Source organism: Quercus robur, chromosome 2, assembly GCF_932294415.1.
Source record: "Quercus robur chromosome 2, dhQueRobu3.1, whole genome shotgun sequence".
Taxonomy (NCBI): Eukaryota; Viridiplantae; Streptophyta; class Magnoliopsida; order Fagales; family Fagaceae; genus Quercus; species Quercus robur.
Window position 1 is genome coordinate 50,832,431 of NC_065535.1, and position 16,642 is coordinate 50,849,072.

General features: G+C 38.4%; 1 protein-coding gene across 1 annotated transcript; it reads left to right on the forward strand.

Moving 5' to 3' along the window:
- Window positions 1-7,037: 7,037 nt before the first annotated feature.
- Window positions 7,038-8,574, forward strand: LOC126713909 (30S ribosomal protein 3, chloroplastic-like). Its single transcript, XM_050413869.1, has 2 exons — window positions 7,038-7,379; window positions 8,127-8,574. Exons 1-2 carry the CDS (start codon window positions 7,098-7,100, stop codon window positions 8,406-8,408), a joined length of 564 nt encoding a protein of 187 aa, XP_050269826.1. The 5' UTR covers window positions 7,038-7,097; the 3' UTR covers window positions 8,409-8,574.
- The last annotated feature ends 8,068 nt before the right edge of the window (window positions 8,575-16,642 follow it).

A 16,642-nucleotide genomic window follows, 5' to 3' on the forward strand; every position in this document is an offset into this window, starting at 1 on the left:
AAGTCTCAATTTGCTTTCTGTTAGTGACCCTAGAGTCAGGATAAGTAGAAAATTCAGCTTAAGACCTTCCTGAGGCAAAAATAGGGTCTAGTACCATAGAGTTTGTTTTTCCGTACCATGATCCCAATGCCACGGCTTGGGCCTCTTCGATGTCCTTCATTATTCTCCACTATATCTAGTCCCCACTGGGCAAATGGATAATGACTAGATATTGGATTAAGAACTCCTTCGGGCTGATGGATGGTAGGAGCGAATATTTGGCATTGGTCACACTTATTAGAAAACTCTTGTGCCTACTTTTGCATGCTTGGCCACTAATATCCTTGGGCCAGGGCTCTATGTGCAAGAGACCTCCCTTTCATGTGACTCCCACATATTCCCTTGTGTAACTCCTCAATGAGTACCTCGACCGCCTTAAGATGGACGTATAGCAAGTAAGGTTCAGAGTATGACCTTTTGTACAGCTTTCCTTCTTTGGATACCCAATACCTGGGTGACTTTCGTCTAATTTTCTTGGCCTCTTATCTATCCTTAGGAAGATTTCCTTCCTGAAGGTATACCATAAGGGGGTCCATCTAGCTAGGAGATGGACGTATACTTAAGATCATGGCCTCTTTAGGGGGTAAAGTGTTGGGAGAGGGCAAGAACTCTACAGATACAATCCTCGGGAATGGATCTGCCACTGATGAAGCCAAAATGGCCAAAGAATCGGCATGACAGTTACTTCCCTTGGATATTTGTAAAATGTCCACTTTTTCAAACTGAGCCCTTCAATCCTGACTTCTTTTAGGTAGCTCACCATTCTTTGATCTTTAGTCTCAAATTCTCCATTAAACTGGCTGATGACAAGTTGAGAGTCACAATGAAATTGCAGCTTAATTGCCTCTACCTGCTAAGACATTAGAAGCCTTGCCAAGAGAACTTCATATTTTGCTTCGTTGTTTGATGCTTGAAAACCAAACCTAAAAGACTTTTCTAACCTAATACCCTCTGGGGAGATTAGAACTATGCCAACTCCTGCTCCTTGACATTTTGAGGTTCTGTCCACATATACCTGCCATGTCGCATCCCGCTTTGGATTTTCTTGCTTACTTCCTCTGACACATATGACTTCGAGGTGCCTTGAGGTGAATTCCGCAATGAAATCTGTCAAGACTTGCCCTTTAATGGAGGTTCTGGGTTTGTACTAAATGTCAAAGGCCCCTAAAGATACCCCCCTACTTCACTATTCTACCCGAGAAATCCGCTCTCTTGAGCAAGGCCTGTAAGGGGTGCTTAGTTAAGACTATCACCGTATGAGCTTGGAAGTAATGAGGCATTTTTCGAGTAACGTGGATTAGTGCTAAAACAGCCTTCTCGAGGGGGATATAGTGTGTTTCCATTTCCATGAGAGTTTTACTCACATAGAAGATTGGCTTCTGAATATCTTGATCTAACCGGATTAGTACGACACTTACTGCGTGGTCTAGCACAGCTAAGTATGTGTACAATTTTTCTCCTACTTTCGATAGAGATAGGATTGTAGCCCGAGATAAATACAACTTCAACTCATCGAACGCCACTTGGCACTCGTCTAACCATTGGAAATCCTTCCACTTCTTCAACACTTGAATGAAAGGTCTAATCTTGTCCGCGGATCTAGAGATGAATCGATTTAGAGCTGTAGTCATACCTATCAGGCATTGGACCTCTTTTGGGTTTCTCGGCGGTTTTAGGTTTTGCAATGCTATAATCTGATCCAGGTTCACTTCAATACCCCTGTTCGTTACTAGATATCCGAGGAACTTCCCGGAGCTTACTCTAAAGGCACATTTAAAGGCGTTCAGCTTGAAATAATGTTTCTAAAGAGTCTCGAATGTTTCCGTGAGATTAAAAAGATGTTCTCCCACGACTTTGCTCTTCACCACCATGTTATCTATATAAGCTTCCATATTTCTCCCTAATTGTTTCTTGAACATTTTAGTAACCATACTTTGATATGTAGATCCTGCATTCTTTAACCCGAATGACATAACCTCATAATGGTAGTTGCCCGTGGGAGTGATGAATGAGGTTTTTTTTCTTGGTCTTCAGGAGCTAGGGTTATCTGATGGTAACCCTAGAAGGCATCAAGGAAAATCATTCTCAGATGTCCGAAGGTGGCATCCACAAGTTGGTCAATTTTCAATACGAAGAAGGGGTCTTTTGGACAAACTTTGTTTAGATCCATGAAGTCCATACACACTCAACATTTTCCATTTTTCGTTTTCACTACCACCGTATTGGCTAACCATTCAAGGTAGAAAACTTCCTTGATAGCCCCAACCTCTTGGAGCTTGTCCACTTCTTCTTTTACTGCTTCGGCATGGATATCCAAGGACCTGTGCGGCTTTTGTTTCTTTGGTGGGTGATTGGAATTTACGTTAAGCCGGTGACATATAAACTCTAGGTCTAACTTGGGGGCTTTATACAGGCTCCAAGCAAACATGTCCACATTGTTTATCAGGAAAAGTATAAGCTTCACTTTCTCTGCGATTGGGAGGCTTTTTCCCATTTGAAAACATCTATCTCCAAGATCTATTGATACCTTCTCCAACTGATCGCACAAATCCTTTAAGGGAGACTGTAGCTGCTATAATGGATTGGCCGATTCAACCTCTTTTGCCTATTTACTCCCAATGGCAGCTATTTGGCATCGTCGAACAACATTTTGATCTCCTCAAAGTTTGAAGATGCCTTGATCAGTTGGAAATTTCACCTTCTGATGCAAGGAGGAAGGCAAAACACGCATTGAGTGAATCCATGGGCGACCAAGAATGGCTGTGTAAGGGGAGTAAGAATGAACCACTATAAAGTCCACTAACTCCTTTCTTCCTTCCACATTTACGGCTAGCCTTATTCTTTTGGCTGGTATGACTACGGTGCCGTCGAAGGCTACTAGGGGAGTGTCGTATCGGGTTAGGTCTTTAGGTCAAGCCCAATCCTTTATAAAATTCTGGATATATCACTTCAGCCCCACTCCCTTGGTCTATCATTACCCTCCTTACATTGAAACTTGCGATCCGCAACATTTCTACTAGTGCATCATCATGGGTTTAAATAGTGCATTCCTTGTCCTTTCCTGTAAAACCTAAAAACTTCCTCCTCCCACTGACGCTTTTTGGGAGGGGATGCTTTCATCTTTAGGTCTGAAATTGGGGCCACAGTCAAAACTTAAGAAGCGGCTTTCCCTGGTTTAGCTAAGTGCTTAATAGCATGAATCACCTCTATAAGTCCCTAGGAGGGAGCCGAGGCCCATGATGTGCCCAGTCCCTTCGTGTCTTGGGGTCGAGGATTGTCCTAGGCTATAAACTCCTTAAGGTATCCTATTTTCTCAAGTTGACTCAAATGATCCTTTAGAGTTCGACAATTCTCGGTTGTATGACCCCTATCCCAGTGATAGGAACAAAAATGGTTTTGGTTCCTTAGTGACATATCACCACTCATCTTATTTGGCCAACGAAAATAAGGTTCATTTTTTATCTTTTCCATAATTTAATAGACCGATTCCTTGTATAGTGAATTTACCATCTCAGATCTTGGCTTTTGAACCTGGAGGAAGAAGTCTCTTCTTGGCCGAGGGGATTGATCTATTCTGACTTGTTTCTTCTCCTTTACCGGCGCCTTGGCTTTAACCTTATCTTGTAGCTGATCATCTCTAGCTTCTTATATTCCTCTACCCGTTCCATCAGCTTATGCACGTCTATGACTGGCTTTAGGGTGAGCGAAGCCCTCAGTTTGGAGTCGATGGGAAGACCCACTTTAAATGTGCTGGCCACGATTCCTCCATTATCCCCACCTATCTCATTGTACAATTCCCAATACTGATTTGAGTATGTCCTAAGGGTTTCTCCTTCCTTCATGGACATGATGAGGAAAGAATCGAATGGCTTTGGAGTTCTACTGCACGTCACAAACCGCGCTCCAAATGCTCTTATCAATTCATCATAATTTCGTATGGATTTCTTCTCCAAACCGTCCTACCACCTTATCGTGGTGGGCCCTAAGTTAGAGGGGAATATCTTGCACATCAAGGCCTTGTTCTTAGAATAAATGGTCATACTTTGATTATAATGGCTAACATGTTCCACGAGATTGGTCTTACCATTGTAGATGATGAAGGTTGGCCTAGTGAATCTCTATGGCAATTCTGTACTTCTATCTCTTCTGAAAATGGAGATCGAGATATGTGTTGCAAGGCTTTACTCATAACATCACTTCCAGAGGCTTAGGGTGTAACAAGGTTTCTGAGGCTTTGAAACACCAGATGTTTTAGAGGTGGTCCCCTAGATCTTTCCCTGTGTGGTGGGGATTTTTTCCTCCTATGTCTCCAAAGAGGTGGGGAAACCGTTCTTTCCCTGTGAGGTGGGGAATGCCTTTTCTCCCGTACTCTATGCGACCGGGAAGCTACCCTTTCCCTGTGAGGTGGTGATTGCCTTCTTTCCCTTTCCCTTTGTCGTTCCCCCATGCTATGTTCTTCCCTTCATGAATGACTCAGTGTAGGATTGGGGCCCCTTCGACGGAAAAGCTCTTTGTCCCTTTTAGCTTGCTATTATAGGGCCAATACCTGCTGTTTTAACATATCCATCTCTCTATCCCTACTGGACTGAGATGGTCCCATGGTGTTGGTGGTTGACCTTTCATCCTACAAGTGGGATACAGGTTCCTTACTTTGGACTTGTGAAGGTTGTCCTTAATTCTCCTTGTGAACTTTAGACCGCAAACTTCTGTCCTCATGAACGGATTCCTTGGAGATGCTTGGATGAGAGAGGTCGGTGGGCCCATTCCTTGATCGATTTGCCATATTACTCTAAGAAAAAAAAAAAAAAAAATCAACTTTTGAGCCTACTACTTGGTGGAGCTTTCCCATAGACAACACCAATTGTGGGGGTAGAAATAATCAAAAAGGTCTGGCACCCTTTAAGAAAAATTTCTACTTAGATATCCGACTAGCACAATTTATTTATCTAATGTATGAGGTGAACACTCCAGAATGGGAAATCCAAATAACTAATTTATGAAAGCAAGATTGTATTAATATTATTAGCAACAACCTTTACTTTTCTCGTGGTGCTAGGATTCAAAGATAAAGAATCTCTCAACTTTGCTTTTTTGTTCTCTTTTACTTAGTCTCTTTTTTTCTCATGCCCCCTCTTTTTGCCACACACCCCCCCCCCCCTTTTCTTATAAGCTTCTTTCCTTATCCCTCCAGCTGGTTTACCCCTACCTGGATCTTTTTGGGATATTTTTCCTTCTCCTATTGGTTTCCCTTTCGTTCTTATCTTGAAACAAGACTTTTGGGGGGTGTTTGTACTGTTCAGGTTGTCTTATACGTATTCAATATGGCAGGGATTAGGTGGAGAACTTCTCATTAATGCAGAGGTGGCAGTCTCTATGATCCTTATCCTCTCAGGGAGTTTCCAGAGGTATTCTCAGTGGGAATGGTACCTTGGCTTACAAAAAGGAAATTAGTTCTCCGGGATCACTCCTTTGTATTATTTGAGGTCACCCATGTTTGTTTCCTCGAATGAGAGTTTTAATGTTGGTGGCATATCTAGAACTCCTCGGGAATCATTTGGGGGAACACTTCCATTTATGATTCATAGAGATGGGCCTAGCCCGTCCTTTTTAGTGCGAGCTTTCAAGCCTTTTGGGCCTCGGCCCAGAATTGAATCTACTCCCTTCACACACACACACACACACACACATATTCACATGTTATTTAAATATGTAAATAAGATATTCACATGTTATGTATATGTATTGTTTTGTACAAAAAATATTTTCAAAAAAACAAATGCTAAGTAATTAATTTATTTTTCTAAAATATGAACATTTTGATTAAAATAATATTTTATTATCCTTTGGATAGGTATGGGTATCTAAACACCTTCTTCACTTGTAACCGAATTTCCGAATCCAAAAATCTTTAGTTCGAGACTTTGATTACCTTTATTTATTTATTTTTTGAGGAAATATTTTAATTAATTTAAGAACCCTAGAATTGGTTTTCAACTTTTAGTTAATTAGGTGTTGGTTATTGTTGTCGTTAATTCATTAGATTGTGGACAACAAGGTTGAGATGAATACAATCATTTAATTTTTTTTTTTTCGTGTAACAGGGGAGCTAATTTCTAATTTCGTTTCTTTTTCAATGGTAAAATGTTTAGTTTTTTTTTTTTTTTTTTTTTAATTTTATTCTTTTTTTAAATATATATTTTAGTAAATTTTCATATTTTTAAATTAAAAAAAATTTTAAACTATATCATTTTGGAAGTAACTAATGAGGAAATTCTAACAAAAAATGATAGTAGACCAAAAGTGAATTTGCTTTATAATACAAATGCTGGTATCTAGACTTTTTCGAATATTTGATTATTTCATTCAGTGTATACAATCCCCCATTTTACACACAAGAAGTTATGAGGAGAAGGAATCCCTTAAGGTGATCACAAGATGCTTGCAAGAGATTTTAAAATCAGGATTTCATGGATATTCATGAAATTATGAGGCCTTATGAATCACTTATAGGAAGCGAATAAACTTGAAAGTTAAATGACTGAATTGAATTTTAGTTAAATTGCAATTTGTAATTAGGAAAAGTTAACGGATGTCCTAAGAGCATTGGTTTAGAAATTATTATTTTTAATTTATGAAAAAAAAAAGTAATTAATTTTTTGAAATTTTTTTTATATTTTCCATAAAATAAATATATATTTTTTTATACAAGATAAAAATTATACTCTAAAATAATTTAAGTGTATCTTTAGATGAAACTTCCTTCTGAAAACTTGAATCCCGACTCTTACCTCCCACATCTCATAAGTACTAATACTTGTAGAGTAACTATTTCATCCCTGGAGATAAAAGAGATATCTAAACATTCTTAAAATGTTTCATTAAGTATTGCTTTAATTTCATCTATTCGTTATTTTTATTTTGCACGATGAAGCTTACCATGTTGGTAGCCCGGGTAAGAAAACGACCCATACCCGATTGCCCGATTCATCTTATCCTAACACCGTAGTAGTATTAGCCACCAAAAAAAGCTTTGTAACAACGCTGTGTGTGTATGTGTGATGTTAGCAATGGCGGTTCAACCAAACCTGAATGTCTCTCTGAAGCCCTTAGCGTTCCCTTCCCAAAAGATTAAACCCTTATTAGAAAAAGCCTCAATCTTTGCAAACCCAATAAGTAAAACAATCTCACTCTCCAACTTAAAGCTCAGTAGCGACTGTCACACTCACACAACCAAATTGGTCAAACCAATTTGGGCCTCAGCCACTGCAGAAGCAACAGTTGCTGAAGAACACACTGCCTCAGATGATGATTTCACCTCCCAATCCCCTCCAGATAAAGAGGTCTCTCTCTCTCTCTCTGTATGTTTGTGTGGTTAATGGCTTTTTTTTTTTTTTTTTTTTTAAAGTAAATTTTAACAACTGGGACTTGGGTTTTAAGTGTTATGTTTGGTTCCTGGCAAATTAGGGAAAGACAAAATGGAAAATTGGTATGATGTTTGTTTTGTTGTTACAATTTGTGGAGAAGGGGAACTTTCAAGTTCTTGCTTTTGGGTTAATTATGTGAGTTAAGTTTGAGTTCTTAATATACTTATCAAAAAAGGTTTGAGTTCTTTGTATTAGTTGTGTACTGAATTATTATTAAGAAAAAAAAAAATTGTTCTTTATGTGTTTCTTTAATGAAGAGAACATTAGTGAAATTATTCCTTAGAAAATGTATTGCTTACTTTAAACAGACTATGATTAGTAGAATTGTTATATTTTTGGGACACCCTAAATACAAATAACTGAAAACTTGCACCCTATTGAGCCTAATACAACTATTTGGCACAATTCAGCTGTGTCGTGGCTAATGAGCTTCAGCTCAAATGGTGCTTCCTTTCCCTTGTAACAACAAGGTGGAAGGTGAGGTAATCGGTTCAAAACTCATTGGGAGCATGTGCAACTATATATATATATATATATATATATATTTCTTATTTAATTGAAAATTTGAAAGCAATAAAAGCTTCCTTCTTTTAATAAACACATTTTCTCCATGGCCAAAGCAAGAATCAGTGGTTAAAGTGCTTATTTGTTTAATATTTGTAGAAGCTTGGGGTGGTTGTGAAGCCAATGGAGAAACCACGGATTGTATTGAAATTCATTTGGATGGAGAAGAACATTGGCATTGGGCTCGACCAGATGATACCTGGACATGGTACCATCCCACTCAGTCCCTACTACTTTTGGCCAAGGAAAGATGCTTGGGAGGAGCTCAAGGTTTTACTTGAAAGCAAGCCCTGGATATCTCAAAAGCACATCATTATTCTTCTCAATCAGGCTACTGATATCATCAATTTGTGGCAGCAGAGTGGTGGAAATCTGGCATAAGCTTCAATGTAAACATTTTTGAATCTTCAGCATATTATGTTATAAGTAGATCCCTCATGAATGTTAGGCTGTTGCTGTTGTAACCTGTTGTATTAGAGCTCTTTGAACTACTTGTATGCTTCTTGTTAAATTAAATGGAATATGGTTTCATTTAGCCATTTGAATATTTCATAGTGTGAAATTTCTAAGCTGTATAGAGTTCATTTATGTAGGAAATTACATGAAGGTTTTTCTTAATGATGCAATTTAACTTCTGTTTCTCTTGGAATTAGTTTGGTGGTTGAATTCATAGGCATACCCAGCAAGTGGAATTATCCCTACCTAGCTAAACTTTTGTAGGTAGGAAAGAGTATCATTAGCTGAAGAGCTTTCTAGTTTAACAACCAGAACCAGAACCAGAACCTGAGCTTTCCAGTTTAACAACCAGAACCAGAACCTCTACCACATCTGCCTGCCACCATGACAACCTTCAAAAACATTTCTGTCACTTATCAATTCCCGGCAGATTTAGTTCTAGTATCATGCTCTAACCCCATTTCCTCCTATGAATTTCCAGTTTCTGCAACTTAGCTCTGTAAATCTTCTTGCTTGAAACTCTGGACTTCAGAAGCCTTTCAGCTTTGTTTTCAGAACTTCAACCTCTGAATGACTTCTGTTAAAATTTCATCTGACATAAGAATTTCCTATCCTTAAGCTCTGCTCCTAGCTCACTGCTATGCTGCACTACTTCACTAGCTGATTTGAAAAAGCCAGTTTCCTTGTCAGATTCACGCTAAGGTTGTGGAGCAAAATTTCAATTCTTATCTTGGGAGTGGAGTTTTCTGGAGGTGGGTTGCTGCTAAGCTTTCTTGGGCTGATTTGAACATTCCTAAAAAGGAAGGTGGCATTGATTTGAGTGAAGTTTCTAATTAGAATAAGATGGGTGTGATGATATATATTTGGAATCTCTTTGTAAACGCTGAGTCTATTCGGGTTGCTTGGACTCATGCTTACTTGCTTAGGGGTAGATCCTTTTGAATGATTGCTATTCCTAATAATTTTTCATGGGGGTGGAGAAAGATTTTGTAGGTTAGGAGTGAAGCAAGGCATTTGTTGAAGTATAACGTATGGGCAGAAAGTTTTCTTGCAGCATGATGCTTGGAAGAGTGATGCGGGAAGCGTGAGGAAGGTTTGAGTTAAAGTTATACTTGATATAACTCTAAGCAATGTTACACCACTTAGTACATATTTTTTAATTGGATGTGAATTTTGACAAATCTTCCATTGGATTACATTTTCTTCTTCTACCCTTCATGTTTACAAAATTTCAAGATAATAAGGGATCAATATATATCTCATCTATAAAATGTTTACATTTCAAGTTTTTGTATTTTAAAATTATACATAAAAGATGGGTTTCTATATCGAATAGTAAGGGGCTGTTTGGGTGAAAAAAAAAATGCTCACTCATCACTCAAATATCATCATTCATTACTCTATAACTCATTTCCTATAACTCAATAATCCCCAAATATTTCCAAAACCCAGTTTGGCACCTAAAACTCAGTTCTATTTTCAACTTTAAAAAATAAAAAATGTGGAACCCACCCTCTAACCATGCTACCATTGTTCCACAGATATGTCTTCTTCTTTATTCATTTTTTTTAATAAATAAAAAATTGACTCTTTCTCTCTATTAGTGTCTTCTTCTTTGAGAGTGGCTGCAGTGCAGGTGAGAGGTTTTTTTTTTTTTTTTTTTTTTTTTTTTTTTTTTTTGGGGTTTGTGTTTGGGGTTTTGTGAATCTTTGGAAGGATTTTATGGTGATCGAGGACTTGGTGAATTTAAAGGAAGATGGTGTTTCAACTGAAGAAGCAATAGATGTGAAGAAAGGAAGAAAAAAAAAAAAGAAAAAGATACAATGAAGCAATAGATTTTAGAGAGCAATATCACATTTCGGAAACAACAAAAATGGAGGATGAGAATGAATAGTTCTCTAGCCATTGGCTGGGCATTATTGCTCTGCCCCACGGATGGGACTTAACATGTGGGTGGGACCACTAAGTTCAGCAAAATTACAAAAATGTCATCATAACTCAGTTTCTATAACTCAAAAACACTTAAGACTTATTTTTAGTTTTTGTATCTCATTACTAAAAAATGTAAGAATTGAGCGATGGAAACAAAATTTGAAAACAAATCCAAACAAGCTGCATCTCCGTGGTCCCACCATTTTTCAGTGATGAGTAATGAAAATTGGATAATGAGTGATGGAAACATCAAAATCCAAACAGTCCCTAAATAGCATTCGATTGGTACAAAATTTGGCATGCATGTTAAGAACATAGAACAAATATGTAATCCAAAGATAAGATTTTCAAAATTTTAATCCTAATAAAAATTTATTGGTAGTGTAACATTACTTAGATTTACACTAGTTGTAACTTGATTTTGTCCCTATTAGTTAATTATGTTTTTATTTGATTTCCTAGAGTCAAGATTATTTTTGTAAGTACAAAATTTTCTTTCCAAAGTCAACTAGAATTAGGGTTTAGTTTTAGTGTTTTATATATGTTAAAATATTCACTTGTGAGTAATATGGTTGGTTAATTAGTGAAGTCCCCCATTGGATACTAATGAGAAGAAAGAGGGGTTAATATAATATACTTGAGCTTACCCATTGGGCTTAAGCCTTTTGGGTTAAGTAGTGTCTTTATATGTTATATTAACTACTCAAGGAGTCTCCCCAAGATGTTTCTCTCCCCAACAAGTGATATTAGAGGGCCAAAATGGCCAAATACCACAAATTTTGAAATATTTTGTAAAAAAACACTGTTTCGGAACTATACAGGGAAATACCACTTTTTATGGAATTCGAGTTTCTTAAACTCGAGTTCTTAGGAGTTTTGCCACCGTGGCACTGCTGAGGTGGAAATTGGGCCATTAAAAAAATTATGTGGTACTCGAGCATGGTAAACTCGAGTACCATGCAACACAATACTCGAGTATACCAGGCTCGAGTACCATTAAAATGCTGTTTTTTTATTTTTTTTTATAAGGTACTCGAGCTCACCAAGCTCAAGTACCTTGTAAGGAACTCAAGTTTAATAAACTTGAGTTCCTTATAACTTTTTTTTTTTTTTTTTTGGTTATTGTTGGGATTATTGACAAATAAACATAAATATAAAAATAAGTAGCTTTTTTTTTTATGTTTTTATTTATTTAAATAGAAGCATTGTAAAATATAGAGATTTTAATTTCAAAATATGAATTTAATTTCTACATTAAGTAAAACTGTTCACTGTTTTCATAAAATTTTTCCCAGAGGCGTTGCCCCCGGATCCCCAAGAGGCTTGTCCATGAGCACTTCAACTTGGGCCTGTCAACCTAAGCCTTCGCTTTATGGACTAAGCCTAAAAAAATCTCCCATTAAAAACCACACAACATTATTCAAATTAGGTCAAGTCATCAACATGAATCAAAATGATACCCTTAAAAAGTGTGGATGAAATGTTTTATAATGCTTAAATTTATAAAAGATATTAGTGAAAGTTCCATGCGTTGCATGGCTTTAATTCTAAATTTTCTTTATATATTTTTTTGAGAAATTATAACTAAATGAGTTATTATTACATAATTTTAGAATTATTTTCTAACTATATATAAGACAACTGATGATTATGTACATTCAACTTTTACAAATCTAAAGATTAACTGTTCATTAGTTTTGGCTAAGTTTATATGAAATCATTGTGTCATTTTTTCCCTACTGTTCTTTGTTGCTACATATGATTCTTGTGCTTTGGTTGGACAATGTCCTCTGCTTTGTAATGTAGGAAACACCTTAGGAAGTGAAATGCCTCCAATTAGATATGTTGATGTTTCCAATATTTGTGTAATTTGAAATGTTACACACATAACACTTATCGCCCAAATTAGATTTATTGTACATTACTTGTAGCAAAAAATTAATAAATTCAATACATACAGACACATCCAAACCACACAGACCAACCACTCTTTCACAAAAAAACCATATGGCTCCTAAAGTAAGGACTTGCCACGTGAATACACAGTGAACAGTTTTACTTAATGTAGAAATTAAATTCATATTTTGAAATTAAAATCTCTGTATTTTACAATGCTTCTATTTAAATAAATAAAAACATAAAAAAAATTACTTATTTTTATGTTTATGTTTATTTGTCAATAATCCCAAAAAAAAAAAAAAAAAAACAGCATTTTAATGGTACTCGAGCCTGGTATACTCGAGTATTGTGTTGCATGGTACTCGAGTTTACCATGCTCAAGTACCACATTATTTTTTTTAATGGCCCAATTTCCACCTCAGTAGTGTCACAGTGGCAAAACTCCTAGGAACTCGAGTTTAAGAAACTCGAGTTCCATAAAAAGTGGTATTTCCCTATATAGTTCCGAAACAGTGTTTTTTTACAAAATATTTCAGAAATTTGTGGTATTTGGCCATTTTGGCCGATATTAGAGCCGATGGTTTAAGGGCAAGTGTTTGTTAGTGGATTCCACCAAGTAGAATGAGGAAGACTTCCATGTTCTCTAACCCATGGTTGAGTGAAGGTTCTACTAGGTGCGTGTCAAAGACAAGTGTTTGCTAGTGGGTCCCACCAAGTAGAATGAGGAAGACTCCCATGCCTCCACCCATGGTTGAGTAAGAGTTCTATTGGTAGTGAGTCAAGATAATTGTATATTGGAGATTCCTGTAGTTGTGCAAGGAAGACTCCCATGTTCGCCCTAAGCATGGTTGAGTAAAGGGAACACTATTGGTGATGGTGATGCATGACACATGGATTGTCAAGAAAAAGACTTACGTTCAAGGGGGAAACCAACTGAAGTGCCACAAGTGACTCAGTAGAAAGGCTCACATGTGAAGGGGAGATTTGTTGGAATATAATCATGTGAGTGGTGTGGTTGGTTAAGTAGTGAAGTCTCACATTGGATACTAATAAGAAGAAAGAGTGGTTAATATAACATAGTTGAACTTATACCCATTGTGCCTAAGCCTTTTGGGTTAAGTAGTGTCACTATATGTTATATTAGCTACCCAAGGAGTCCCCCCACGGTGTTTCTCTCCCCAACAATATATAAACATGTTATTGTACTCCTATGGTGACAAGTTAATGATGAATAAACTCTGTTGGAATTTTCCAATGGTCTGGTGTCAACTCCTAGACAAACTATCCTACTTGGTGCTTACTCCAAGTAGCCCTAGGATCATACTCCTAAGTTATTTTTTTTATCTTTTCTGTTCTTCAATTTTCGTGTTGCATCAAGTTTTGGTTTTGTTTTGTGTTGCATACTTATAGTCCCCTTTTATGGCAAGTACCCTAAGCGATATGCTGCAGGTTTAAGTCTAGGAATTAGCCTCTGTTGAGGTCTGAAAAAGATCATAGTAAAATAAGCCCAAAAAGAATAAGTTAAGCCCAAAAAGAATAAGTTAAACCCAGAAGGAAAATTCAAGCTAAGCCCAAAGTAATTATACAGGAGACCCATGAGGGAATAAAAGAAAGGCCCAGAGGATCCCGAAGCCCAGAAAAAAAGAAGCATCCAAAAAAAGAGGGCCACGACAAAGTATAAGAAGCAAGGATCCTCAGGAACCATCAATAGGCGCGGATCCCTTCAGGCACAAAGAAAAAAGGAAGACTGGGACAGCTCGATAGAAAGAAGACAGAAAAAAGAAAACAAGAAACAAAAAGCAAAAAAGAACGCGAGCGACCTCTCATGGCACAGACAGAAGAGGCCTCGGGGAACCAAGACAGGGAAGAAGAATGATAACAAATGATTTTTAAAAAAGGCAGAACAGGATTCCGCCCAAATAGGAAAGAAAAGGAAAAGTAGAAGGCGCCAGAAATGGGGATGTCGAGAAGGGCATACCTCAGCACGTCCCAAAGAAGATGGCCAACCAGAAGCTTTCAAAAGAATCAGAACTGAGAGAAGGAAAGAATGAGAAGAAACGGAAAAGGGACTTACCGAGACGATGGGGACAGGACATACTCTGTTTGCAAAAGAGCAAAACAGGGGAACCAATGGTTCCCCGGGAAATCCAGAAAACTCCATTATAAAAGGAGGGGATGGGTTGTGAAGAAAGGGCAGCGAAAAAGTGAGAAAGAAAGAAGAAATTCTCTAGAAAAAGAAACTATCAGAAAAAATCAAGAGTGAAGAGAAAATATTAAGGGAAAACAAAATATTGCTTCCCGGTATCCTGTAAAAGCCACTATTGCACATACTCGGATTCAACGAGAATCAAACTTTGCAAGTTTTGAAGGCTGAAATAGTCATTCAAGACTGCAATTTTTGAGCTTGATTGAACCTTGTATCACGTCCTAGTGAGCTTTCTGTAATCAAACAGATAATGTATTAATGAAACTTTGCTTCATATTTCCCAGGATCCCCACAGCACTAATTTTTATCGCTTAGTTAATCCTGTTTTCTTTCCTTCTGAATTTACCTTGTTAATTTTTGGCACTCTACGATATCCTTGTTTGTCATTTTCTTTATATTGTCAGGAGTATTCTCTGCATTTCACTTGATTCTTAAACAGCTCGTTAGCTGTGGTGAGTCAAGGCCCGGTCCACCAAATCCTCCTTTTCATTTAGGCCTAGGATCCTTGGGCCTGAGTGTCACGAAAAGGGCACTCTCACATTTTGGCGACTCCGCTGGGGACTGGGCAAAGAAGAAGGAAGAAGCAACCCCTTCACAGAGAATGCCTCCAAGACAAAGAAACAGCAAAGGAACTAATGTGTCACCTACGGCCTCTGAACCCGTAGGAGAAAACGAGGTAGCTTCCAGGCAAGGAGGTGGGATACCCTTGGTAGAACAGGAGGTTGTGTCAGAACAAAGACACACAAGAGAGGAACTAGACCTCATGGCCAGGATGACAGCAATGTTAAAGGATCTGGAGCAAGAAGTTCGTCTTCTCAAAGAGGGCAGGACACAGGAAATCAGAGACAATGTTCCCCCTACTGGACACCAAGATGGGACGCAGCCAGAAGGAGGGTCAGCAGTGGGAGGAAGAGCCAACCCTCAGTACTTGACACTGGCAGATGTCAATGCCCTTCTGGAGCAAGAAAGGGAAAAACTCTCAGGGATCCCCAAGCAATTCTCTCGAGATCCCACGTTCCCTCCAGAACTTCTTGGCAAACCATACCCTAAGGGGTACGAACCCCCAAAGTTCCATCCTTTCAACGGGAGGAATGGAAGTGCCGTGGAACATGTGAGTAGGTTTGTCCACACTATAGGCCCCTATGCAGGAGACAGAGAATTATGTCTGAGGGAATTCGCCAAATCCTTAGTGGATAGGGCATACACTTGGTACGCCACGCTGAGACCCGGGTCCATCAAAACCTGGGATAAGATGATGGAAAAATTCTGTGCCAAATATTACCCTGGTGAAGACAAAATCACTTTCCAGAATCTGCAAATGGTGAGGCAGAGACCTGGAAAAGATCTTGTTCAATTCATCAAAAGATTAAAAGATGTGTCCCTAGACTGCTATGGAGACCATGAAGAAAAGGAGCTCGTGGAAACCTGTATAGCCAACATGCTTTTTGATTATAGGCTCAACTTTGAAAACCTATGTATCGCGCAGTTTGCTGACCTGTTACAGAGAACTAGAAGGACGGCGCAAACCATGAGGACAAAAAGGCTGCCCGCATCCCAAGCTATAACAGCATCAGTAGGAGAGAAAAGGAAGAGACCAGATAGGAAGGTGTTCGAGGAACCACCAGTGATCCCATGTACAGCTGAGGAGTTAAGCCATGTCCTAGACAAATGGATTGGAGATGGAGTTGTTAGACCATTCACTGTGTCTAGGCCACCAACTGAAGAAGAAAGGAAGAACCCTTTATTTTGCAGAATCCATAATTATGTCAAGCACTCCACCAAGGATTGCTGGACCCTTCGCAGACTCTTCCACAAAAAGTTGAGAGAAGGAACCCTGGAGCTCACTCAGAAGGAGCCGGAAGTGTAGAGGAACCCCTTGCCTAACCACAAAGGAAAAGGGGTGGTAGCAGTAGTAATACATGGGAACCTGACAGAAGCAGGAGAATCTGAAGGATCCTTCCACCCGAGTACAGTCAGGATCCTCCAGAAGAATCCTAAGTTCAGGTCACTATTCAATCAATTAGGATTCGGACCAGAAGCAAGAAGGGTGGCCACAGAGTCTCTCATGAGCATAGCAGCAGATTCAGGGATGGAATGCTTTACAACTGAGTCACATGCTAGT

Excerpts from the sequence above, each read along its gene's own strand:
- LOC126713909 (XM_050413869.1), top strand. The coding sequence starts at position 7,098 with ATGTTAGCAATGGCGGTTCAACCAAACCTGAATGTCTCTCTGAAGCCC. Across the intron at positions 7,380-8,126 it reads AATCCCCTCCAGATAAAGAG|AAGCTTGGGGTGGTTGTGAA; the intron begins GTCTCTCTCTCT and ends TAATATTTGTAG.